Raw genomic sequence first — 25,224 nt, forward strand, 5'->3', positions numbered from 1 at the left:
GAATCCAAACTCAGAACGAGCCCAACTACTCTCGATGTATCAGCTGTAGATTGGTCGGCATCACACACAGCTACAGACTGTTTGGCATCACACACAGCTCCAGAGCAAGTGCTCACAAGGTACAATGGGGGTGTTGAGGCTCAAACAATGCAGGGAAGGAGAGTGTTGTGTGTGTGACTAGACTCAAGACCAAAGACTGGTGCAAGTCTGACCATATATACACCTGATGCATATCACCCAAGACTACTAAGAAATGTCTCTGAAAGACAATTACACATATGTTGGACTGGAGTGGAAAGTGGTAGGCTGGCCAGAGTGTCCACTCAGCTACCACTCCTATATGTCCCGCCAAGTGCCTCTGGTCCACTAGACCATCGACTAACCAGTTCATCAATTAAGTGTTGGCAATGGTGGGTTGGAGGCTCACTTATCAATCCCAAAGATGAGGCCCAATTTACGTCAGCAATCCATTCCTTGTTCTCAACAACTATAGTTAAGCCACCACCCTATTGTTGGGATATTTTTGTCTCTAAAGCAGGTTCATGCCAATTATTGAGATAGCAAGTTAGGGAAAACATGATAAAAATAATAAACCTCTCCCTTTTCCATGAACAAGCCACAAGAACACTCACTTGTACTCTGATCATCTGTGCTTTGTAAAGAGAATCAGATATGGATATTCCAGTGACACGTGCCATCTCTATAAGTTCTGGAATTATTTGCAGCTTTTGCGTAAGTTCCCAGGTGACCTATCAGAGAACATGTTGCAACTCCGCATTAAGGACTTGATAGAAGAGGGCAATGTCAAAAGTAGGTCTGTCAACATCTGAATTGCAGAGTCATATTAACAGGAGAGACCCAAATAAAGAAACTACAATCTGCAGGCCCCACCTTGGCTTCATTCAAAGAGTATCTCATAAGCCGGTGTCCGCCACCATACCGTCCTCTCCATACTTCTGTAATGATGATGCTATTGAGAACTTCTTTAGTCTTCCCTAAAAACACCTGTACATAGGCAAGCTGCAATCAAGAAGTTGACATTTGAATAAACCAGGAAACTTCAAAAGGATCTAATTGATAAGTAGCAAAACACCCTAGCTTGTTCAAACATGAATATGACAGCTGACTTACAGTTTAATATATGTGAGGAAGTATCTCATGCAACGCTCTTATGCTTTCAGAACAAAAATACAGAGATCACGAAAACAAGATGAGTTCATTTGAGTAATGCACTTTTCCAAAAGAAGAATCTATTAAAACTATGTGAATGGTATGTCTTTTTGAAATACTAGACTTTTTTTTTTTCCGAGAAAAAGATCCTTCTATTAGTTAATGAGAACTGCCCGTAGGGCTACATCCACCTCTCCAAGAGAGGGCTACAACAAGAATGATGGGGAGACTCTCCCAGTGAAAAAAGCAGCATATGTACAATGAGGCTAAGTCAAGAAATGGGAGGAGGGAAGAGCCACACAGGTGGACAGTAGTGCCATCTGAGCACCCCCTGGGCTATGGTGAAGAAAGGCCCAGGGTGCCAGAGTCCAAGGAAAGCCTCGAGGCGCTCTCGCATGCGGTCGGAGCTACCCTGTAGTCCCTCAAGCTGTCCTCTGAGAGTATGGATCAGCTCTAGCCAAAAGTCACGAACAGTCTCTGCTGGTGGTACAAGGCGAGCCTCAAAGATGCGAAAACAGTGGGCCCGCCAGATGAACCAAAGAGTCAGGCCACTGATGAGCTCCCAACACTCATCTCTCTCACTGCACCACTCCTGAGGAGTAAGCTCTGTAGCAGGTTGGAGTGTAGGTCGCCCCCCCTGCATCGCTATCATCCTGTTGGTGGAAGATAGCTCAAACTGGAGTGCCGGGCCCATGAGGGTGGACCAAGCCGCTGCCCCCCAAGTGTACTGTCGAGCCGTGGAGAGGGCAGGCATCAGCCGAAGAACTCATAGCCACACCTGCTGGGCCAAGGGACAGTCCCAAAGACAATGCCGCTGACTCTCCACCAATTGGTCACAAGCTGCACATGTGGCCGAGAGACCACTATGTACAAGCCAGCTGCCTACTGCTGTGGCTCTGTGTGCAACCAGCCACTGAAACAAAGTGACGCGCCTCAGCTGTCTGGAGTCCCACAGCCTCTACCAAAAGGCTGCCAAGAAATCGATTGTGAGGCCCTCCTCCTGCCAATGACGTGCTGCAGCGGGGCGGGCCTCTCTCTGTGCGGCAAGTATATGACGTCCAAGCCGAACAGTGTACTGAAAGAAAGGGACTCTTGGGCGGTCTACAAAAGAGAAGGGGTCCCTCCATAGCCACTCACCAGGATCCCACTGTACTCGTGCCAGTGGACAACACTCCCAAGCCCATAGCCTCCAGTGTCCAGTCTCAAGAGCTGCTGGGTCAGGGTCTATGACGCAAGTCCTCCCACAGATGCCCACAACTCGAATCCTCTGGAAACAGCACTCTGCTACCTGCGGGGCCTCTACTGCAACTCGCTGTAATCGTCCCCCACCCTGGAGCTCAAAAAACAGGGCTGGGACAGTCTCTGAGCAGGCTCTGACTAAAATGAGAACCTCCAATCGAGTGAAGGCTCCCATCCACCTGGGTGCTACTGGCTCGAGAGGCGTGAGCCACTCAGCTGGAACTGACTCTGAGATGTCTTGACACATGCTCTGCACCCCTCTTATGCCCTGCAGCTGGAGACCCTGCAACTCCTCTGACAAGCCTGTGAACTCTAGCCAGTCACCTAGAGAGCGCGCTGGACCTGCTGCCATGGGACCCCAAGAAACATGAGGCCGACTCCCAACCAAGTGGCCTCTCTGAGTGCTAACCATGGGGTTCCAGACGAGGGGCTGCCGTAGGCGCTCCTCCGTGCACGTCGGCTGTCTTTGCTCTAGGCCACGCCGTAAGAGCTCCCAAGATCGAAGCAAACTCACAGCGAATCTGTCCTCCAGTCTCCTGCTCAAACCAACTCGGCGCAGCTCTGTAAAGATCCATCTGGTCGAAGGTTGCCAAGGGCCTCTTGACTGAGGCACCCTGGCACGAAGCCTCTGCAACAAGAATTCCTTCCAGGGCTCCTCGCCTGGAAGAAGTCCTCTGACGACAAACTTCCCAAGAAGGGCTCTGCTCTGCTGTGCAGGATCAATGATCCCAAGCCCTCCCTGAGAGCAAGGAAGTGTGAGGACCGACCAAGCCACCTTGGCTCGGGCAATATGAGTATCGCGACCTGACAAAAGGAAGTTCCTGATCAGCCTCTCTACCTGGCTGATACAAGAACTCGAGAAGATCCAGCAAGAAGTGATGTACCACATAGTCACCAACAACACCTAGTTGGCAACTACTACTCTACCAGCCAGCAAAAGTCGTGCTGAGCTCCAATGTAACAGCTTTCTCCTGATGGACACGAGAAGAGGAGCAATCTGCTGCTCGGGGGACAAGTCCAGACCAACCTGACAACCCAAGTACCGAACTGCAGTCCCTGGAGGAATCCACCTGAAACCCTCTCCTGGCATCCAATCTGGCACAGGAGCACTGCCAACCGAGAAAGCCACTGTCTTCCTCCAGTTGATCAATGCGCCCGATGCACAGCAGAAGGTCTCCAAAGCCTGCTCACATCTGTGTAGATTGGCCTCCTGGCCCTCTAAGTACAAGGCTGAGTCGTCGGCAAACTCAGCGTCCAGAAGCTCATCTCCCCGAATAGGGAGTGCTAAGCCCCTCCGACCAACCTGCTGTGACACCAAAAATCTGCTCATCGCCTCCGCATAGAACAGAAAGAGGAAGGGGGCAAGAGGACAACCCTGTCTGACCGATCGTGTGACCATGAAACGCTCACCTCTACCTCCTGCCAAAAGCACCTGACTGTGAGCCTGTCTATACAAAGCTGACACCCGTCTGATCCAAGCATCAAAGAAGCCCATCCTGCGTAAAGTGCCCTCTAGAAAGTCCGAGTCAACTCTGTCGTATGCCTTCTCAAAATCGAGAAGAAGAATCACAAGGTCCTCCCCACGGAGCCGTGCCAAGGCAGAAGCCTCCCAAAAAGTGAAGATGTTGTCAAGGATACTGCGTTCCTTGACAAAACCTGTCTGAGTCCCATGGATAAGGCTCTCCAAAAGTAGCTGAATCCTCAAACTCAGAGCCTTGGCAAGAATTTTGTAGGCTGAGTTGAGGATGGTGATGGGGCGCCACTGTCGAATCTCATCCAAGGAGCTACCCTGCTTAGGAATGAGGTAAATCAGGCCCTCACTCATGCTATCAGGCATCACTCCTGTGTGCAAAATGTACTGAAAGGCACTGCAAAGAACTGGGCCAAGCAGGTCCGAGTACTCCAAGAAGAAGCTGGGAGTCAACCCATCCTCACCTGGACAGCTACCACGAGGACGGGCCCTAAGAGCCGTGTGCAACTCCTCAAGCTGAAGTGGCAGCTCTAGCCTCTGGCGCATCTCCTCTGTCACAAGACAAGGCATCTGTGCCCAAACCTGCTCCCTGCATGCATTCTGCCGCTCTGAGTGGGGCTCAGCCGACAGTAACTCACGGTAAAAGTCAGTAGCAACTGCACGCATATCCTCGGGCTCACAACGACTGACCCATCAGGTCTCCTCAACTGATTGACCTTGGCATGCGAGTATCGAGGTCCCACTGTCTCAAAGAAAGCACCTGTCACTCTGTCACCCACCTGAGTCCACTGAGATGCCTGTCGCTGAAAGGCAAACTCATGACGCCTCTCCTCAGTGCAAGCAAGCTCCTGTCGAGCCTGCTGTAACTGCTCCTCCAACCATGGACTGTCTGGATGCTGCTCCTGCATCCTCTGTAGTGAAGCAATGCCTCGTCTGAGACGCTGCTCCTCCTCTCTCACTGCAGCCCGTCGAGCCAAAGACTCCTGGAGAAAAAAATGGCTAAGCTGAGCTAGGCCTGAGGCTCTCTGGACAGAGGGCATGGTCCGAGAAGGATGTCCCTGCCAGGATGCCCACTGATCCCCCCAAGTCACTGAAGTGATCACTAGTGTAGAAGCGATCTATCCGCGATAGATTTACTTCTCCCACTCTGCAGTCCGATCTAGAGAAAGCAAGACTCTCTGGAGGCCTCACAAAGCCAGAGTGCTGCCATGTATTCGAGACCCTCAAAGTCAAACAAAACCTCTCCCAAGCTGCTAACTCCACTCCATGCACAGTAGCATGGCTGCCTCCAATCCTGTCAGAAGGGTCCTCCAACATGTTGAAGTCCCCTCCTACACACCAATGGTCAGCCTCTGGCAAAGACTCAACAATCTGCGACCAAAACTCTGCACGAGCACTCGCCGCATTGGGCACATAGATGTTCAGGAAGCCCACAAGGCCACCCTGAACCTGCATAGTGATCCACTGAGCCCTACCTGGCACAATAATCCCTCTGCCCACAATGGCCTGCTACAATGAGTCCGCAATAGTCATACATACCCCACCCTGGATACCTCCAGGTCCAAAAGCAGCTAACCAAAAGGTGTCATATCGTCCACGCAAAATCTGACCACAACGCCGAATGCGGCTCTCAGACAAATGGTGCTTCTGAAGCATGAGTAGATCAATCTCTCCACCCACAAGGCAGCGTTGAAGCTCCTGACACAATTGGCCCCACTGTCGCTGAAACTGGGGCCCACCTAGTCTCTGCACGTTCCACGAGACGATCCTCATGGGGAACGAGAGAGAACAGATGCTGCCGTAGCAGCAAGTCGGGATATCTGCGAGGCTGGCTTGGATGGGGAGTAATCCGCATCCAAGCGTCCTCTAGATAGGCGAGACTGCAGTGAGTGCCTAGCCCAAGCCCAAGTAGAGCGAGCCGTGCGTAAAGCAACCTCCTTTGTCCAAGAGTCCTCATGAATGTATACATAGCAAGGCAAACACTGCGTATCAGCAAAAAAGTACACCACAATGTGCCTACATCCTGCTGAGTCTGGGGGTGTCATCGCAAACTTGGCCAGTGGCCACAAAGTCTGCAGCAAATCTGTAACTCCAAGTTCACCCATGTGGTGAGAGAACTCGAGAACCTGTGTATGCAACCATCCCACCACTGAGTTGAGAGACCACTCTGTCTCGGTCCTACCACAGAGGGGGAAGGAGAAACCAACTGCGGAGTCCAAGGCCTCTGCCCCCCTAGCTGCGAGGAACAAAGCGTGGACCCTGAAGCAGGCTGCCTCGTGGTCTGCTGCGGAATCGCCGAGAAAGCGAGTGAACCCGTAGTCGAAGAAATCCCAGCGGCGTCGGAGGTCAATGCTCGTCAGACCACGGGGATGGCTGTAAGGGAAGAAGTCTGAATCTGCAGAGGGGGTCGCAAGAAGGGCAGACCCTCTCTCGCTAGGCGACTCGTGGTAAAGGCGCTGCCAAGAGATCTCCTAGCCGCCAGCGAGGGACCAGTCTCCCGAGTCGACTGTGGAACTAGAGCAGGAGGGGGGGGAGAAGGAGCAGGGGGGCGCGGAGGGGAAGAGAAGCGGGGTGGGGCGGTAGAAGTAGATGGGCGAGGAGGGGAGTGGGCGGGAGCAGATGGCGGGGGGGAGGATGAGGAGGAGGAGGGGAACTCTGAAGGTGGGGCAGCTGGCGAGGGTGAAGTGGAGGTGGAGGCTGGCGTAGGGGGCTCCTCCTGCTCAAGAGGGCCAAAACAGTTCCCCGTGGGAACCCACTGCTGCTGAGAGGCACCTGCGGGCCACTCTAAGGGCCAGGCTGTCGCTGTGGCCCCTGGCGACGACGGCCACGGGCCTGCTGCCACCCCTCCTCCGCTGGAGCCCCAGGCTCGGAGGGTGGCTCTGAATCTGTGCGCTGCGCCCCTCACTGTGGCTGCGGCCCAGCCTTGGCAGGTTGGGGCTGAGGCTGAGGTGTAGGTCGAGGCCTCCTCCGTGGACAGGCCTTCGCTAAGTGGCCCATCTGTCTGCAAATGAAGCACTGGTTCGGGAGACCCGAGTACTCAACACTCTGCCTAAACCAACCCCCACTCATACGAGGCAGAAGGATGGCCTTCGGGAGCGTGTGGGTATCTCTGACCAAAACTCAAACTGAGGGAATGTCAGCCGCCTTGGCAGCTACTGATGCCGCCGTGCGAGGTGACTCCAGGACAGTCCCGATGGTGGAGCCAATCCTGGAGAGAAGTGGTAGGTACTCCCTCCGTAAACCCGGAAAGCAGACTGAGATGGGGATGTCTGCCTCCTCTACTAGCACGTCCGAAGTCGGGTCAAAACCATGTCGCCACTGTCGAAAGTGGACGCGTGATGCTCGGATGGCCAGTGGACTCATAGCAATGACCTTGGAAGCCATCTCGGAGATCTCGAACTCGATCTAGTAATACCCCCGTCGGAGAATCTGGACATCCAAGATCTTGCCCACCTCTGCGAGAAGGCAGGCCTGGAGAAGGTCTCGCAGCTCTCCTCTGCTAGGTCGGGTGCCGAGAACCTTGCAGATGACCGAAGTCGCCTGCAATCTCTCTACCTCTGCGACAAGGCTCGCTTGCTCTATAGGCGATAGAGCAAGTCGAATGGTGGACTCAGCGGAGATGGGCGAGGGGGCTTCTGGCGAGTCCCTCTGTGGTGAAGCTGGAGTCTCCATCTGTGTCTACTGCTGTGGCGTAAGAAGGTGGCGACGACGGGAGGGCGGTGCAATTCGGCGCACCAACCACTGCTCCAAAGGAATGAAACAGGTGCCGAAGGTGTCGATTTGCAGAGAGTTGTCGATGCGGAGGAACCCCACGGGCGGGCTTGCGGGCCAAGGCCGAGGGGGGGGGGGGGTGTGCAACGGGCAGGTATGGATAAGGGTAGTATGAGGGGGGGCAGCGGGGGACTGAGGCGGCAGCTGGGCTGGGGGCGAGCGGGCGGGCAGGGATAAGGGCAGCGCGAGGGGGGGCAGCAGGGGACTGAGGGCAAGCGGGGGCGCGGGAGGTAGCCAGCTGAGGAGGGTAGCGTGCGCGGGGGGGGGGGGGGGGGGGGGGGCAGCGGCAGCGGCAGCGGCAGCGGCAGCGCTGGGGGGAGGGTGGGAGCGATGGGGTTAGCACAGCAGCAGCGAGCTCTCGAATTAAATACTAGACATTTTACATAGCCAAGCAGAAGATTACACAGTCAGAAAGAAAATCAAGAAAGAAATGCGTTTGCTGCTACTGGTGTGGAATCCCCCACCCCCTGCAACAGACACAAGAACAAACACAAATGGAGGAATCTGCTCCACCTCAGAGGGACTCACATGAACCCCCTCGCTCAACCCCCAGAACCCACCGTCAGACATGCTCTCGCGCTGACGGAGCAAGCGAGCCTTGCAGCAGAAGTGGAGCGCCTGCAGGCCACCTTTGTTATATGCAAGATTATAGGCACCCAACCAAGCACAGGCGATGTGCACGATCTCCTCCAGGCCCGCCTTCTCTTGGAGGTGGGAAAGATCATCGACGTACAGTTCCTCGGGCGTGGTTACTACGCAATCAAGTTTGAGACTCCCGAGATGGCGACCATGGTCATTTCGATGAGCCCCCTGGCCATCCGTGCAGGCAAGGCTCACTTTCGACAGTGGCGCCATGATTTCGACCGAACTTCTGATGTTCTTGTCGAGGAAGTAGATCTGCCCATCTCGGTCTATATCCCTAGCCTGAGGACACAGTACCTCTTGCTTTTGTCCAAGATAGGTTCCGAGATCGTGACCGTCTTGGAGACACACAATATGCGTTTTGGTTCGTGAGTGGTGGATGGTTCTGCGAGAGCGTGGAGTGCTTGGGACTCCCGAACCACTGCTTCGTATGCAGACAGATGGGCCACCTTGCAAAGGCCTGTCCTTGCAGGAGGAACCAGCCCACACCTCAAACTCAGCCTACCAAGGTTGGCGAGGCCCAGCAGATCGAGACCTAGGGTGCACAGGTTGGCACCTCTTCAAAGATAGGTGCCCAGTCAGCTGATGGCTGGTAGCAAGTACATGGCCGGTGCCGTCAGGGGCAGGCTCACCATACACGCTCCCTTGGCGGCCGACCTACGACAAGCTAGGAGCATTAGGTTCCTATAGGGAATTGACCCTCTACAGCACGATGTGCTTGAGGAGACTGCCTTCACCTCAGCCTCGTCGCCGTGAGCCCTCCCTTCCCCCCCGCCTGCCGACTCCACCATTCCGCCTCCACCTCCTCCTCCCCCACCCTCCCCTACCGCCCTCCCATACCCCCTACTAGCCCCTCCGCCTCGTCTCCTTGCCCATCTCATATCCCACCACCGGATCAGGGGTCAAGACACTCCTGAGCTGCTCAAGGCGATCACTTAGCAGTGCTTTTGCCACAAGGCCGACTGGCTCAAGAGAGACAACCTTACCTGAGGACGCCACTTTTGGTGCAGACCTCTCTGTTCGCGTCAATCCTTCACGGAATGACCAGTTTTGACATTCGCCTACGATGGTATTTCTTCGACTACGACTTTACATGCTTCCTGGGAGACCCATCTCCTAACCTCGAGGCCACTTGATTCAGAGTACATGGTCTTTTTCTGACAGCCAGAGGGGCAGAGGCCTTGGACACAGCGGTTGGTTTCTATTTTCCGTTGTATGGCAAGGATCGCGTAGAGTGGCCTGTGCATACAGTGTTGGACTTGCTCCATGCCCAGGCTCTTGAGTTCTCTCACCACACGGGGGACTTGGGAGGGACAACTTGATACAGACCCTATGGACACTGGCCAAGTTCTCTATGACACCACCAAATGCACCCAAATGTAGACACATTGTGGTATACTTTTTTGCAGACACCCAGACTGCGCCTTGCTATATTTATGAAAATGAGGATACCTGGATAGAGGATGTATCTCTGAGGACAGCACGCTCATCTTGGGCATGGGCTGGATAGACATGCCTATCTCGACGTTGTTCGGATACAAATTACTCCCCATCCAACCGGCCTCAAAGATTGCACCGTTGGCTGTTGCGGCAGCATCGATTTTCTCGCACGGACCCCATGAGGATTGTCTCATGGAATGTGCAAGGGCTAGGTGGACCCTAGTTTCTACGTCAGATGAGACGATTAAGACAGGAGCTTCAGAGTTTCTTGGTGGGTGGCATGATAGATCTACTTATGCTTCAGGAGAATCATCTTTGTGAGAGCCGTATTCGACGTTGTGGACAGATCTTGTGTGGTCCCTATGAGACATTTTGGTCAGCTACCTTTGGGCTTGAAGGCATTCAAGGAGAGGTGTGTATGAGAATCATCTTTGTGTGAGCCGTATTCGACGTTGTGGACAGATCTTGTGTGGTCCCTATGAGACATTTTGGTCAGCTACCTTTGGGCTTGAAGGCATTCAAGGAGAGGTGTGTGTGACTATTATGGACTCATGGGAGAAGGCCATTGTGGGTAGAGGTATAATTGTGCCAATGGAGCACCATGCAGCTTCAAGATAGACTTGTGGGATTCTTGAACATCTATGCGCCCAATCATGCGAATGCAAGGGATAAGTTTTGGTTGGAGTCGTCCCTGCCTCATACATAGCAATGGTGCATTGGGGGGGCTTCAACATGCTTGAGGACCCCTCGGATAGGATTGGGGCAGTCATGCTACGTTCATGGGCTGAGTTGGTACTTGGGAGCCATATAACCTTCAAGATTTTGGATGTATGGCTCATGCTGGCTTTGTGCGGCCCTCAGACAGCCTATCTTTCTCTCAATTTGACCGCAGAGTAAAGTGGTGAAACCTGTTTAGGATAAATCGTTCTTACGCTAGTGATCACATCTGTGACATGGGCGGTTGAGTATGCATTTTGGCAAGGAATTCCTTTTAAGACCACGTGCCAGTCATTCTCACTTTGTTTGATCAGCAGCAAAGTGAATGTCTCATACTACGCATTCCAGACAGGATTTTGTTGGATGCAGAGCTCGGAGAGCGAGTTGTGGTGCTTTGGACATCAAATCTAGACATACCGGGGCGACCTGTTAATAGAGCGGCCACTAGCCTTGTGGAGCTTAGTCATTTTTTCCTCCAAGATTCGATAGCTCGCCTAGTTGCGGCCACAAAGGAGGAGAAGCGGCTCCGGCGAGGTATTACCTCCTTACAACGGATACAAGAGCGTCACCCAGGTAGCCTCTAGATGGAGAAGCAGCTGCAGCAATCTCGATAGGAGTTGATCACCATCGAGGAGCAGCGCCACGAGTTTGTCTCCCACCGTCAGGCATCTCAGTGGACTCAAACATGTGGATTCTACCTCCTCTATAATCTTCCCCATATATGCACAATGACAAGCTACATAGTTGTCATAAGTCGATCTCTGCATAGGATTTCTTACTCTTCAGATCTGTGTGGTCCAGGATCACTTCCAAGTGCCTTGTTCCCTGCTTGCACCCAGAGTCTTCACAGATGGTATGACAAACTCCTCATCCAAACTCTGCTCACATCCGCTACTATCGCCATCATCATAACCAGCACTCAAATTTGGCAACTTAGGGCTCATCAACTTTCCCTTCCCTTGATACATTTTAAGAGTTAGCACGCCTCACTCTTTCACGCAACCTGCCACTCCATGGATTCTCACCATGACCTGCACTAGATGACCCACTCAAGACTTTTGATTGGGCACCTGTATTTTCTGCAACCAAATTCTCTCTTACATCAGCCCCCAAATCATGTTTTACATCAGCATACCAACTTGCCATTTCATAAAAAACAACATCCTTGCTCACCCTCACTTTACCCGTGACAGAATTGTAACACTTGTACCCTTTCTTCTCAAGAGCCAATGAACACACATTTTTCTCCTTTTGGATCAAGTTTTCTTCTTAGCTCATCCGGCACATGCATATAAGCAATACATCCGAACACTTTAAAATTTGATACATCCAATTTTTCACCACTGAGCTTCTCTTCAAGTGTCATATCATGTACTGCAACAGTAGGGGTCCTGTTGATAATGTAAACACGTGTAGCAACAGCCTCAACCCAGTAACAATGAGGCATGTTCTTCTCCTTCATCATCAACACTCTAGCAACTTCTACAATGTGTTTGTTCTTCCGCTCAGTAACGCCATTTTGTTGCGGAGTATACCTGCATGAAAACTGCCTCTAATTTCCATGCTTTTTCAGAAAACCACTGAATTCATTGAAGAAGTACTCTCCCTCTCCATCTAACCTCAGGCACTTTACATGGTTCCAGTTTGTTTTTCAACCATAACTTTGAATTTCTGAAAGTGCATAAACACCTCACTTTTCTACTTCATGAAATAGACCCATACCTTCCTCGTATAATCATCAATGAAACCCACATAGTATCTACATCCACCGATAGATGCAGTTTTTGTCAGACCCCATACATCTGTATGCAATCCAATGCATGCGTGCTTACATGTTTATCATGAGGAAAGGATGTTTTTGCCTGCTTTCCAAATTGACAAGCTTCACAAACTTTCTGCATTTCAGCAACTTTGAATGTTGGCAGACTTGTAACCATCTCTTTAGTTTGCATCATCTTTAAGTTTGCATCATCTTTAGCCTCTACAAATTTACATGACCATATGTTTGAGCCAAACCTTAATATCTGGAACAACACCTGCACCACATGCAAACATGGCACCATTCACCTCGGGAAAATTTACATCCAAAGTAAACATTCTGCCCAATTTTTTCCCTTGCGCAACAAGCCCTCCATTCTTCTTATAGTCTTCTACAAAGAGACCATCAAAGTTAAACCTGACTTGCAAACCCTACTCAACCATTTTCTCAATAGATACCAAATTCTTTGTGATGTTGGGTACTGCAAACATCAACCAGGTACTTCACTTTACCATTTGCTATAGACAAAGGCACATTTCCTGTATGCATAATTGGATGTGCAATATCATCCCCAGTTTCTACATAACCAAGACTTTGTAAAATCTGCATTTCCTTCAACCACTCAGCATGACTGGTCATGTGATTCGATGCACCGGAATCCACATACCAGATATTATCACTGGACTTCGCCACATTTGCAGACATAGTATTCAACATGTGCTGCACCACAAATAGCCTCTCACGCTCATCTACATTTTTGTTAGTGGTTGCATAATTGTTTTGCTCCCTCCTGTTTAAACAGCCATGTTCAAAGTGACCATGTCTTCCACAAGCACAACATACTACATTTCCGTATTCACCTGTATTATTTTGTTGCACGTTTCCACGACCTCTTGGACTCCCCCTGCGTTGAAAGTTTCCTCGACCACTTGTGTTCTAACCGTGATTATTATTATGTTGTTGTGCTTGGTGGTTGCCTCTTCGTCGGCCTCGTCCACAACCTGTACCACATCCTCTTTCTCTTTCTCTTTTGTTGAAAAGGACACGTTCAGAATTGTTTCCACCCTGCGTAGAGGAGCCTTCCTCAAGTTCCTTCTCTTCCACAATCAATAAGGACACCAAATCTGTAAATGAGGGAATGTTCTTTCGAAGATGGATACCAGTTTTAAATTGTTTGTATTCTGGACCCAAACCTCATAGACAGACTTCTACTTTACCATCATCATCGACTATAACACCAATCGATGCAAATGACTCACATATGTTCTTTATCTTCAGCAAATAGTCATTGATGGACAAGTTTTTCTTATGCATAGTTTTCAGCTCAGCCTTCAATTGTAGCTTCCTTGCCTTTGTGTTGGTCACATCCAATGACAATAAAGTGTCCAAGTCTCCTTAGGGATATGAGCATCTTGTATATGCCCAATCATAGAGTCCTGCACACTGACAGAAAGCAAGTACATGACCTTTCAAGCTCCCTGGTTCCAATCTTTAAACGTCTTTATTTACGCAGCACTTGCACCTTCCTCTGGTAACGGTGGTGTTGTTGAGTGCTCTCCATCAATGTAATCCCAATAGCCTTTACCCATAAGGAAATTGGTCATTCAGAACTTTCAAGCATGAAAGTTGTTCTTCTCCAGCTTCTCACTAACAATCTAGTTAAGCCCATCATTGTTGGACGACATGTTTCCAACCCTTCACCAAGTCTCTGAGCAGTCTGCTAAAAATGGTCGATTACCACCTGTAACCACAACCTGCGTACATACACCTATTTCATTGTGCCTAACAGTATCTATGCAAACCAAAGCTTCCTGCACCACCAATATGCAGATCTGCAGAATCTTGAACCTTAGCATTTTTACATGTGAATGCACTCTAACTTTAAAACAAGGGTCGAAACGTGCCCGAAATGGAATTCCGGATGCATAGTCGCAGTCCTAAGGACTATATAAAACCCTAAGATGCAAAATCTCTGAAAGAAATCACCTTAATTGCAGATCGTTTGACGATAACTCCCGAAAATACTGAGGCCGCTTCCTAGGCTGCTCCTGCTTGTTGCTCCAAGCTCCTCAGACTTAACCAGGCTCTGATACAATGTCAAGAGATAGAGAAGGAGAGAGCTTGAGCTCTTGCAAGCACACGCGCGCACACACACACACACACACAAAGATGGAGGCAAAAGACTGTACTTTCATCTTCTTCACTAACTCAAGATAAGAGGTCTACAAAACATAAGGGAAAATACAACATAAAAGGAAACTAGTACAACGGTCTAGTGTAAACCGCTAGTGAGTGAGGTGAGTAGATAAGTGTGCCATCACTTCGGTAGGTAGACCAACTCAGTGTAGTACAGCTATAGTATCGTTGGCGAAGAAGATATGCGTATCCAACAAGGAGCGCCAATGATGATGACTGTCGGTGGTGGTCATCAAGCAGTCGTACATGTTGAGCTTGACATCTCAACAAGAGTCTCCCCACATTTTGATGTAGAGTGGAGGCATTTTGTAGCCCATTGGGCAATTTTCTTAACTAATGGAAGGATCTTTTTCTTGCAAAAAAAAAAACAGCCCAGTAGAAGCACTGTTTTCAAAACATGTTCAGAATGTTTGCCTTTTTAGAGGTAATTCCAGATAAATAATTGCAGATCATTAAGGATAAGTTGAGATGCTTTCTCACTTCAACAAGAAAAAATGGCCTGCATCACACCCCACAATTCTCATCTTTTTCTCTAATAGACAATGGCATAGTTTTCCTTAGGTTTAAGCTTGCATTTGTGCAGTGTTTGGAACATAACTGCAGATTTCTTGAGACTGTAGGCAATTGAATTTTGTGTTCCATTAAAGAGGAGTGCCAAGTGTAGAACACAGAGTTTCACCTTATACATTCAGCATACTTTTTAATGATCGAGATAATTATCTTGAAGTTCCAAACAATAAGCATTGAATGCTGTTAACCTGATGCATAAAGTTCCTCTCAATATTACAGCGTTTTAATGAAACTAGAAGACATTTACCTGACAGCACTCTGCTAATGTGAATGTAGAAAGATTGTAAGCTACGAGTACAACACGTAACACATCTATGATGACTCTGCCTTCAATAGCAGCTCGAAAAACTTCTTGATTTGAGGTTGCCGTCATACGAGCTTGCTGTTTGACCCAGTGTTTTCCGTAAGAAACAACAGACTTGACCTGTATAGCACAGATAAGGTAAATGACAGTCAAGGGTAAAGTAAGTGCAGTGTTTAAAGTTGAAAATTGTTACATACTTCAGTTGCTCGGCCTTTACATCTGCTAACATCAAGGATCCCCAGTTTCAACACTCGAAACCTTTCTACCAGGTATCGTATGCTGTCCTTCAACTGATAAACACAGATAACATCTGGATCTAGTTCCACGCGAAGCAATTCCTGCCAAGCCAAGAGCATCGCATGCTCACTGTCAAAACTTTGAAGAATAGTCCCTGGAGGAGCTTTTCGTGGTAGCCCAAGTCCATGCATGAAGATATATGTTTTTTCACCTGCCTCTGAAATAAGAGTCGATGTAATGAGTAATACAGGATCTTTGGAGGGATGCAGAGAATGTCCTGCTGTTGATCTACTTATGTTTTCCACATCATCACAAGCCTCAGCACTTGCACCTTCAATTCCACTACCAATGCATCCATTAAAGTTCTGTCTATCAGAGTCTATGTCTGACCTTGGTCTTTTTCCTCTGCCAGCTGTAAATGTGGAACTTAATCCTTGTGGAAGATTGGCTTTTCCACACTGAACATCAAGAATGACAATTTTAAAAGGGCTCAAAGCTAGCCATGGTGCCTTTCCAGTGTCTTTTCCAGCCTCAAACTTTGTCTCGTCAGACCCACCCTCCTCTAATGATACATTCCTTTCGTGCTGGGTAGAAGCACCACCTTCTAAACGTGATGATTCAACTCCAGCTTCAGGGTTGTATTGCATGACCGAAAACTCCATGAACTGTGTTGCATCAGGGGTCAAGCCCTTAATGGTTCTCCAACTTGCAGTAAACTCTTCAGCACAGTGTGTGGTTTGCTGAGAGAAATGCACAATTTGTGGGCAGGAAACTTCTATCCAGGCACCCCCAGCGATGTCCGTGTCACAGAAGAACCGCATTCCAAGCTGCCAGTCAAGTTCTGAAAAAAGTGAGAATAGATCTAGATTCTAGACGAGAGAAAATGGAATTTCTCAGCATAGTAGTGTCACATATCAAATGGTCTTTACCTATAATGAAACATATCTTATTAAACTCACACTCCTAGCAGGGATGAGAGGCATAACTTTCATAGAGAACATATTGCATGGTAGAGTCAGGCTGCATTTTGGGAGCAATGCTGAATAGGACGTCGGGATGGTCACTTAGTGATACAAGTTCTCACACCTCTGCTTAATAATTGGCCGTGTCACTATTCCTTTAAAAGTAGTTTCCAAGGTATGGTACCCTGCTTTTTGACAAAGCCTTTCGTCTACACTTCCTTGAAATCTAACGAAACAACTCCATCGAACCCCAAAAAGAATGTCAAAACACCACAACCTTAACTCACCTTGATATCCTCTTCATAGCAGGTGCTGTCCTGCCAAGAAAAGCCAAGATGCATTCCCTGATTACTTTGAGCTAAAGATTTCATAACCTTTGCAACAATTGCAACATCCTTGCTTCTCCAAACCTCAACCTGCCATCAGCCCCCCCCAAAAAAAGGAATAGTTATATACTTGAATTCTCATGAAATTAGTCTCCCTCTATTTAAAAAAAGAAACACAGGTATCTAATGGGTCATAAATGTCAAGCCAACATTTATTCACATATGGAGTTGAGAGAGAAAAAATTAGTTAAGGCTATGACCATCAAAAGGAAAGAATGACCTTCAGTTCAACAAACATATAAGTGATGCTGAAGATGTCCCATCAAAAAGAGTGTAACTCCTAAGAGCTACAAGCTAAAGAATTCAGTAAAATATTGGCTTGGATTCAAAGATAATAAGGATGCCATAGCGGCATCCTTGTAGTTGTTGCAGACCTCTTGCTTTAACGATGGCAATTACTGCACAGGGTGAGTCCTTGAGGTTGTGGCCCATGGCAATCACTGCACAGGGTGAGTGGGCCATGACAACGTAGGCCTGTGAACTGAGAGACAGATATCGGCAGTCCTCTAGAGAACCACTAACTCCTCTTCATAGCACAGCTGGAATTTGCGGTCCTCTGGTTTGTATGCTCGTGTATATTCTCACCTCATGTAAAGACTGTGAAAGCTGTCCAATAGTGGTGCATGCTCATATGCTGGAGTCTGGGCATGCATATAATAAACAGCTCTTGTAATGCACACTTTCATACCCAATGTCGTGGTGTGGTGGTGGTGTGGTGGTGGTGGTGGTGGTGGTGGTGGTTGCGGCTGGGCTTTTTCATTATTCATGTCATACAAGACCAGTCACGTGCACAACAGAGCATATCAGTATTGGGTATCTCCGTGTTGGCACGTTGTCTGGAGGAGTTAAAGAAGTAAAAAACTAGAGGCTCTCATAGACAAAAGGAAGTTACTACTGAAATGATTGCAGTTTGTCCGTGTCACAAACAGCGAGAGCAAGAAAGAAACATTTTGACAAGCTTCTCATCAAGGTCACAGAGATCTGGCATATGCAACCAAACCATTTACAAATGTGTCATCCGGATGTTAAAAGGTACAACACAAAGTATCCACCATAGAGTGGCTGTGGATTGTCATGGTGTATGAGGGCTGGTGGTGTAGGCGGTTACAAGAGGGCCATGGTTGGACCTCTATATTGCTAGCTGCATATCTATATTCCTGGGAGGGTACGCCAGTATGAAAACGCAACCCTAATCAGCTCCATCCTGTGGCAATGGGTGAGTGTAAATATGAAAGCACTATGCAAGGACTCGCATGATCCATATAGTGTCAACTGTCCTCCTCTACCATCTATCCTGAGAGGTCGCTCGTGCCTGGCTCTAACATCCTTGATCACCTCCTATGTGGTGAGATGGTCTGTATCCAGGAGCTCTAAATCGTCGATATGCTCATAACTCCTTTGATTTTCTGAGTGTGACTCACTGTTGTGTTGTCACTCCCTGATGAGATGTCATTTGTGCAAGCTGAAAGAACTCCGTGATCCACCTTTGTCTAATATGGAGTCTCCCACTCCCTGTCTGTAGGCATACATCATAAGCAAGAAACAGCCCAGCAATCACTTTGAGAATCATCGTCCCTGATAGAAGAAATGAAATGAAATCAAGTGTTTATTTATGTCCTCAAAAGGCAGTTATGACCAGAATGTCCAGTGTAAAAGAAACAAAAGACAAGGGTAATAAATGCTAAAAATATAAACAAACAAGTGAACAAGTAGAGCCAACTGGTTGCATATCTCCCAAAGCCCGGGTTGCAGCTGTCAATACCACCACAAACTCTCTCATGGGCTGCTGCATCATGGTATCAATCTCCTCCTCTGTAAAGATTTCCATAGCAACTGTGGCCAGGACGTGGCAATGGTAAATGTATCGGTGATGTGATCTGCGAGAGGGACGAGGGCGAATGAGGAAGAAAATAGGCAAGTTCCAGCTGTAGAAAATCACAATCCTTATGTTCCTTGAATTACAAATTGACAGAGATGGATTTGCTATAGAAATGTTAAATCTGAATAGAGAGATTGTCAATCTAGAGAGACCAGAGTACCTAATGCTCATGTAAACTCGCACATCAAGAAGGGTCTAGTCCTATGATGTTCAAATAACATCGATAATGGGAGGGCAATGCTTCTACTCGCAAGCGAATGACTGGAACGTGAATCAGCTATGCCCTTGTTGGTTACCAACAAACAAGTACGTTTGCCACCCCATCTCAGATGGGGTCACTAACGCAAGCCAGATGGATGCTCATAGAGCCATCCACTAGTGCAGCTGGATGGATGCTCACAGAGCGAGTGGATGGCTACTCACCCGACGATGTCCATTTACTATAAGCAAGCCTGTGCTCCCCCAGCACGGATAAGAAATGCCAATGGAGATAAATATGGGAAACTACTATGAATGACCGCCAACCGTAGCTACTCCTCCCTAAAGAGGAACCTGACTTGGATGGACTTCTTGAATGTAGGCTTCCAATTCACCAGCAATAGATCTCGATACACCTATAACCGCCAAGCCACTCCCAAGGTGGTGAATCGACAATAGACCAACAATTGAATTGAGAACAACAAACACTTAAACTTGAAAAGAGCACTAAAAGCGAGACACGGTGGATCAGAGTTCTCCACCTAGATGCACTGACCCCTAAGTCAAGATCCCCACACAGTACTTCTTTATATATAAATGATCATAGATATAAATGCCGGAAGTCGCTTTGCAATTTTGCGACCATGCACTGATCTGCAAGAGTGAACCCCTAGGCCTCCTCATAAAGGCACAGAGGCCCAAAAGCAGTTGATTTGAAAGCCGTGACTCCCGATTTGAAATGGGGTGGGATTCCCGACGCCCGTCAGGAATCCCACCCCATTTCAAGCGAGCCCACCTTTTGACTCGGGTCCTTTGTCTAGTCCAACACATGATCAGCCGATGCTCTCCTCATCTAGTCTGGTACGGTCATGCCATTTCATCACTCTGTGACATTCCCCCCCCCCCCCCCCTTCTTTTAAGTGGAGTAATTGCCCTCGAGTACGCCTACAAAAAGAAGAGTTAACACCACCAGCTCTATAGACAATGATGTCATGCATACATGCATTTGATTTTCGAACACCAAACAGTTGCATTAGCACAAAGACACTGGACATAAAACAAACATCATCACATTCACATCTTTATCCCCCTCGAGATCTCAGGCACAAATCGTGATCGTTATGAATGAGTTAGCCATCACCTCCAGATCTCACCCATCTCTAGCAGATGTCTAGATGCACTGGATTCATCGTATTCATCATTCATAATGCCTCGTCACTCAATCGAGACAAAATGCTACAGACATTTCACCTCAGATACCCGTACAAACACTCAATTTGCAAGACTACTCAATCAATCAGTTCTAAGGAAATCAAACCATAGTAGCATATATCATGGCAGCAATCAAAATGATATAGCAATCACCAGGGAGAGCACTCTCAAGCGTCCTAACCACCGATTCATGGACGAAAGGAACCTGTCTTGGAGCCCCCGACTCTGCACGTGCCAGTGCTCCCTATCTTGCTGGGACGCATAAAGTACCTGGGTTTAAGCCTCAACGGGCTTTACTGGCTGTGTGAGTTGCCTTGTTTGTTGTGGCACTAGTGACGCTTGCAAAAACTCCATAAACCTTGGGTACTGCACCAGTCGAGTGAAAACATTCACAATGACAACCAACTGAGTCCTGAATGCATCATCTTCAAGTTGCCCAGTCATAAAGCCCTGCACTCGAGGAGCATTCACATCAGCAAGAGGTACAGACACAAGGGTGGCCGTGAACTCTCGCCAACCTCAACACTGTAGGAATTGCCTGCCTATCCTACGAAGAGAACCCTCTTCCATAATGCCTTTCCCTTTGTCGGCCATAGTGTAATCCCGCGTTCCTGTAGTCTGTGTCTTCACCAAAAACCAACCGAGGCTCACTTCTTGAGGAAAAAGTGATTCTATCCCAGACCGTAGGGCGGTAGACTTTGGCCTTCACCCGAAACTTTACTTAAAACATTAAAACACAAGGGAACTTTACAAATAAAACCTATAACGGGAATTGACACTTCAAACGCACATGGCTCGGAAGCTAAAGCGCGCCAAGCAGACGTCGACACCCTGTAGGCCCCAAAGACTGGCGCCCCTTTTGGTATTTCTTTACTCTTTTCAAAAAGGGATAAAGCTTGCGACTTCCTACGAGCTGTCCTGCATAATTTGGGCTGCAAACGACCTGTTCTGGCCCGATTTCGGTAACATAATTGTGCTAGGACGCTTCACAGACAGTATTCCCACGCAATAAGTGACTTTCCCGGCGCATACGGACACTTTACAAAACCTAGCGAGAATCTGCAGCACGCTGAATTCTCTGTTTTCTGCCCTGAAAATGCGCCAGATCACCCGCACATCAGTCCCCGAGCATCCCCGAGCGTCCAGGGGGTATTAGGGACCATTTAGGGCCAAAACCCTAAACCTGCAAAAGTACACAGCAGGCTGTATTTTCTTGTTTTGGGCTCCGTTTCGTGAGTTGAATGCATCCGTAGTGAGCCCTTGTACTCCCGCACCAGTTGGGCTACTTGCCCTTTGAATCGGACAAGATTTATCGCGTTTAAATCTCTCCGAATTTACCTGTACCTGCGGGGGATTAGCAATTAGCTAATCCAGTACCTGGACAAGAGGCTCTTGCCTCGGCATATGCGCATGAACCCACATAATTGTACATACAGATGAGTAGCCCTTGAGCGGGGCTGCGGGCATCACTATTCTGTATTCAAAAAGGGAGAGAGGCGCGCGAGAGCGGAATCATCGCGGTACATAGTGCAAGGGAGAAGGCAAGCTTTCCATTAAAGCTTCATCACCTGCACCAACTACTCACACACACTGTAGGTCACAGTGACGAAGAGAGAGAGGCAGCCCCAAATTGATTTTTGCACCAATTTTTGGCTGAGATGGCAATGGAAAGTCTCATGTAGCTTCAAGTGTTGCCATGTGTCCACTATGCCTCTTTGAGTTAATTTTCCTAGTACCCACCGATTTATAAGTGTAGCGAGGGGGCCTAAATAACTTTGAACTGAGCCTACACACCCTTTTACTGCTCGTATTCCGGTCGGCCTAACCAACTCATGGCGACAATGCCTTCCCGTCTGCGGGTAAAACTCTCGGCCATCAACCGTTTCACTCTGGCCATACAATGTCTAGCCATTTGCAACTTCAAAAATAGGATACCAAATCATCGAAAAGAAACCAACAACTAAGGTTAGTAGTTGCCACGTCCTCGTGACACAGTTGAAACGGCCTCGTATCTCATAATAGACTAGGCAGTGACATACGTGATGTAACTTTGTCTCTGGCTCTATATGGCATAACTGACAAATCTTGGCCTCTGCTAGTACTCCTCTAAATCTGCCAGCCTCATTCTCTAACTCATGTGATGATGTGCGCATCTGTCCAATGACACTAAAGACCACACCAAGGTAAGTGTATGCATCTGTATACTCCACCATCTCCTGACCATATGCAAAGGTAGGTGCAGATCGCTTGATCCACTGTGGTGTGGTGTTGAACACCAAAATCTTGGTCTTGCCAAGGTTCACCGATAAGCCGCTATCCCTAGCAAATGTGTGCAATGTATCCAAACGTCGCTGCATTCCCTATGGTGAATTTGAGATCAACACAATATCATCTGCATATAGTAGCAATGAGATCGAAGTCCCTGCTAACTGTGCTCCTTTGTCGCCTCCCCTCTCAATGTAGTCTGAAACCTCATCCACATAAATACCAAATAAAGTAGAGGAGAGTGGACAACCCTGTTTCACCCCGATAATGGAGTGTAAAAGCTCAAACACCCCTTAGGAGTGCGGACCTAATCCACAACTGTCTTGTACAAGGCCATGATCCCCCAAATCGGCTCTCTGGGTACACCCATCTTCTGTAACCTGCGCATCAGTCAAGCTCTAGGGACTGTGTCAAATGCTTTGCGGAAATCCAAAAAAGTACAGTAAATCCTCCTACCATGTGATCTGCCCTCCTCAATAATAGCTCTGAGTGTCAATATGTGATCAAGAGTAGAAAAACCTCTCCTGAAACCTGCCTGTCCTGATGCTCGTATGCTTGCTCTGTCTGCCCATCTACTCAATTGCTACTCAAGAATCGATGCATATAACCTGGTCAATGTGTGCCCAATCATAATGGTGCGATAGTTCCAAGGCATCATTGGATCTCTTGCATTGAAAATAGACGCAACAGTCGACATACTCCAAGTATCAGGAAAACCCTCACACATGGCTCGATTGAACATCAATGCAAGAAGTCTTGCAAGCATATCTCGGGCATGTATAAAGTGCTCCGCCACCAATCCATCATGATCATATGCTCTCCTAGTCCTCATCCTGTCAATAGCTTTCTTCACCATCTCAGCGGTAAAGAAAATGCATGTCTTTGGACATGGTATCAGGGGGTCTGGTAAAGGCAGTTGTCCCGGAACTCTGTAAAGAGATGCTGCATACTCACCCCAAGTCTCAGTGGATGTGATAGCCAGTGGAGGGGAGTGCTCATGAAAGAGTCTCCATGCCTCACCTGAGTCCTGTGTCAAGAATAGCTTATACAACTCCTTCTCTAGCTGAGCGAGATAGGCCCTCTTCTTCTGTCGCACAAGCCGTCGAAAGGAAATCTGTCACTATGAGTAATGACTCCCAAAACCACCTCTCTCTGAAGTGTGGCTCTTGTCTCTCTACACTCCTCATCATGCTCCCAGAACAGCGTCTGTGCTCAAGCTGGCTGTGTGGATATGCCTCTGCTGCTGCACCATGTAATGTCTCTGTCAATATCTGGGTAAGCTCCTCTAATGGAAGTCTCGGCTCCTCAGTAGCTAAGAAATGAAATGGAATGATTATATTAGCGTCTTCAAAAGGCCAAAAAGACCTATGAGACCAAAAGTTACAACATATCAGATGTGATGCAATGAATTGAGATAAAGAATAAAAGGAAACATGCTAGATCCTAAAACAATCCCCGTAGGAAAGGTAATGAAGCTGGTAGGCAAGTAGGATACAATCTCATGTTACAACTTGTAGAAAAGGGGTATGGCAATGAGGACGACACACTAATAGGGGGCAAAAATGATGAGCTATCCCATGAAATCTTGCATAGGCCGTTGTAGCATAGCATCAATCGCCTCCATGGTAGAAAATGGGGGAGGCCTCACCCGGTCTCAAATGATACTGTAGCGCAGATAGTGTGTCGTGCTCTCTACAGTGGGTGCTCCTCAGTGCAATGTGCACGACAATCTCACTCAAAACAGACTGAAAACAGGAAACAATAGACAACACAGAGACACAACAGTAGCAGTAGACCACAGCAAATGACTCGACTATCTCAAAGAACTGATACACTCTTGCGTGGCAGCACACTCAGCTCCAGCCCAAGACTCTCAGGTACAATGGGGTGTCGAGGCTCAGATGTGCAGGGATGGTGAAGACGTGCTGTGTGTATTGACTCACTCTAGACGACTGCGTAAAGATACCATGACCAAACCGCTACTACTCATATATACAACCATAAAGAGCCACCAACGGCTCATAAATGATAGCACCTAAGTCTATCTCCACTGAGTGGTGATGGTAACCTAGCCACGATGTCCACTAGACCACCATATCCCTGCCACGTGTCATTGCCCAGCGAGTCCATCCAGTGTGAACCAGTCCGTCCATGTGAACAGACCAGACTAAAGACCAACTGTAAAGTCCAAACTGTGCTAACTGTCCTGTGAAAGTGACATTGTAGCAGGCTACAGGTTGCCCACCACAAGACCGCTCCCCGTCCCGGAGAGTGGAAACTGAAGAACTGGAACATCTGCAACCAGGTCTACTACTGGTAAAAAACTCCAAAAGGTGATATCTACTAGTGGTCGGATAACTAGAAATATACCAGCTCCAGTACCCCTACCTTCCCCTACAGCTACCTCCATTCCCTCAACAAGTTCTACACCTCCCCAATCCCCCAAATCAATAAACTTCTTATCCCCTGTGTTACAGCAACCTCTAGTGCAACAATCTCTTGCACAAACAGCCACGGAGGAGCTCACAAGCGTTCTAGCTAAGGTGAATATTAAGTTTCCGACTTTCAAGGGTCTCTCCTCAGAGGATGCTGACGACCATGCCCGGAGGTTTGTTTCTCTCTGCAGAGGTCGTGGCCTCAACCGAGAAGATGCCTACTTAGTACCCTTCCCATCTACCTTGGATGGTTTAGCAGACAAGTGGTACAGTCAGTTTGCAGAGAACCACTTTGCGAGTTGGACCACTTTACGATAGCAGTTTTGTGCAGCATTCAGGCCAGGCGACTACCAGGAAAAGGTTTTGGACGA

The 25,224-nt window shown here is 48.4% G+C and overlaps 1 protein-coding gene across 7 annotated transcripts in view; it reads right to left on the reverse strand.

Moving 5' to 3' along the window:
- LOC147465258 (DNA polymerase delta catalytic subunit-like) overlaps positions 1-25,224 on the reverse strand; it is a 181,785-nt gene that overhangs the window by 148,515 nt on the left and 8,046 nt on the right. For 5 of the 7 annotated variants that reach the window (XR_015189026.1, XM_086519166.1, XM_086519160.1 and 2 more), the window contains 5 exons: positions 16,766-16,894; positions 15,477-16,343; positions 15,223-15,399; positions 892-1,020; positions 633-749 (listed from right to left, as the gene is read on the reverse strand). Coding sequence is in view for 6 of the 7 variants with exons in the window: in XM_086519166.1 (XP_086375292.1) it covers positions 633-749; positions 892-1,020; positions 15,223-15,399; positions 15,477-16,343; positions 16,766-16,894 (1,419 nt within the window). In the remaining variant the exon portion in view is untranslated. The remainder of the gene's footprint in view (positions 1-632; positions 750-891; positions 1,021-15,222; positions 15,400-15,476; positions 16,344-16,765; positions 16,895-25,224) is intronic. The other 2 variants (XM_086519167.1, XM_086519163.1) reach the window with 1 other exon arrangement.

The sequence above is a fragment of the Adiantum capillus-veneris genome, chromosome 1 (genome assembly GCF_014529385.1).
Source record: "Adiantum capillus-veneris isolate H3 chromosome 1, ASM1452938v2, whole genome shotgun sequence".
Lineage (NCBI taxonomy): Eukaryota > Viridiplantae > Streptophyta > Polypodiopsida > Polypodiales > Pteridaceae > Adiantum > Adiantum capillus-veneris.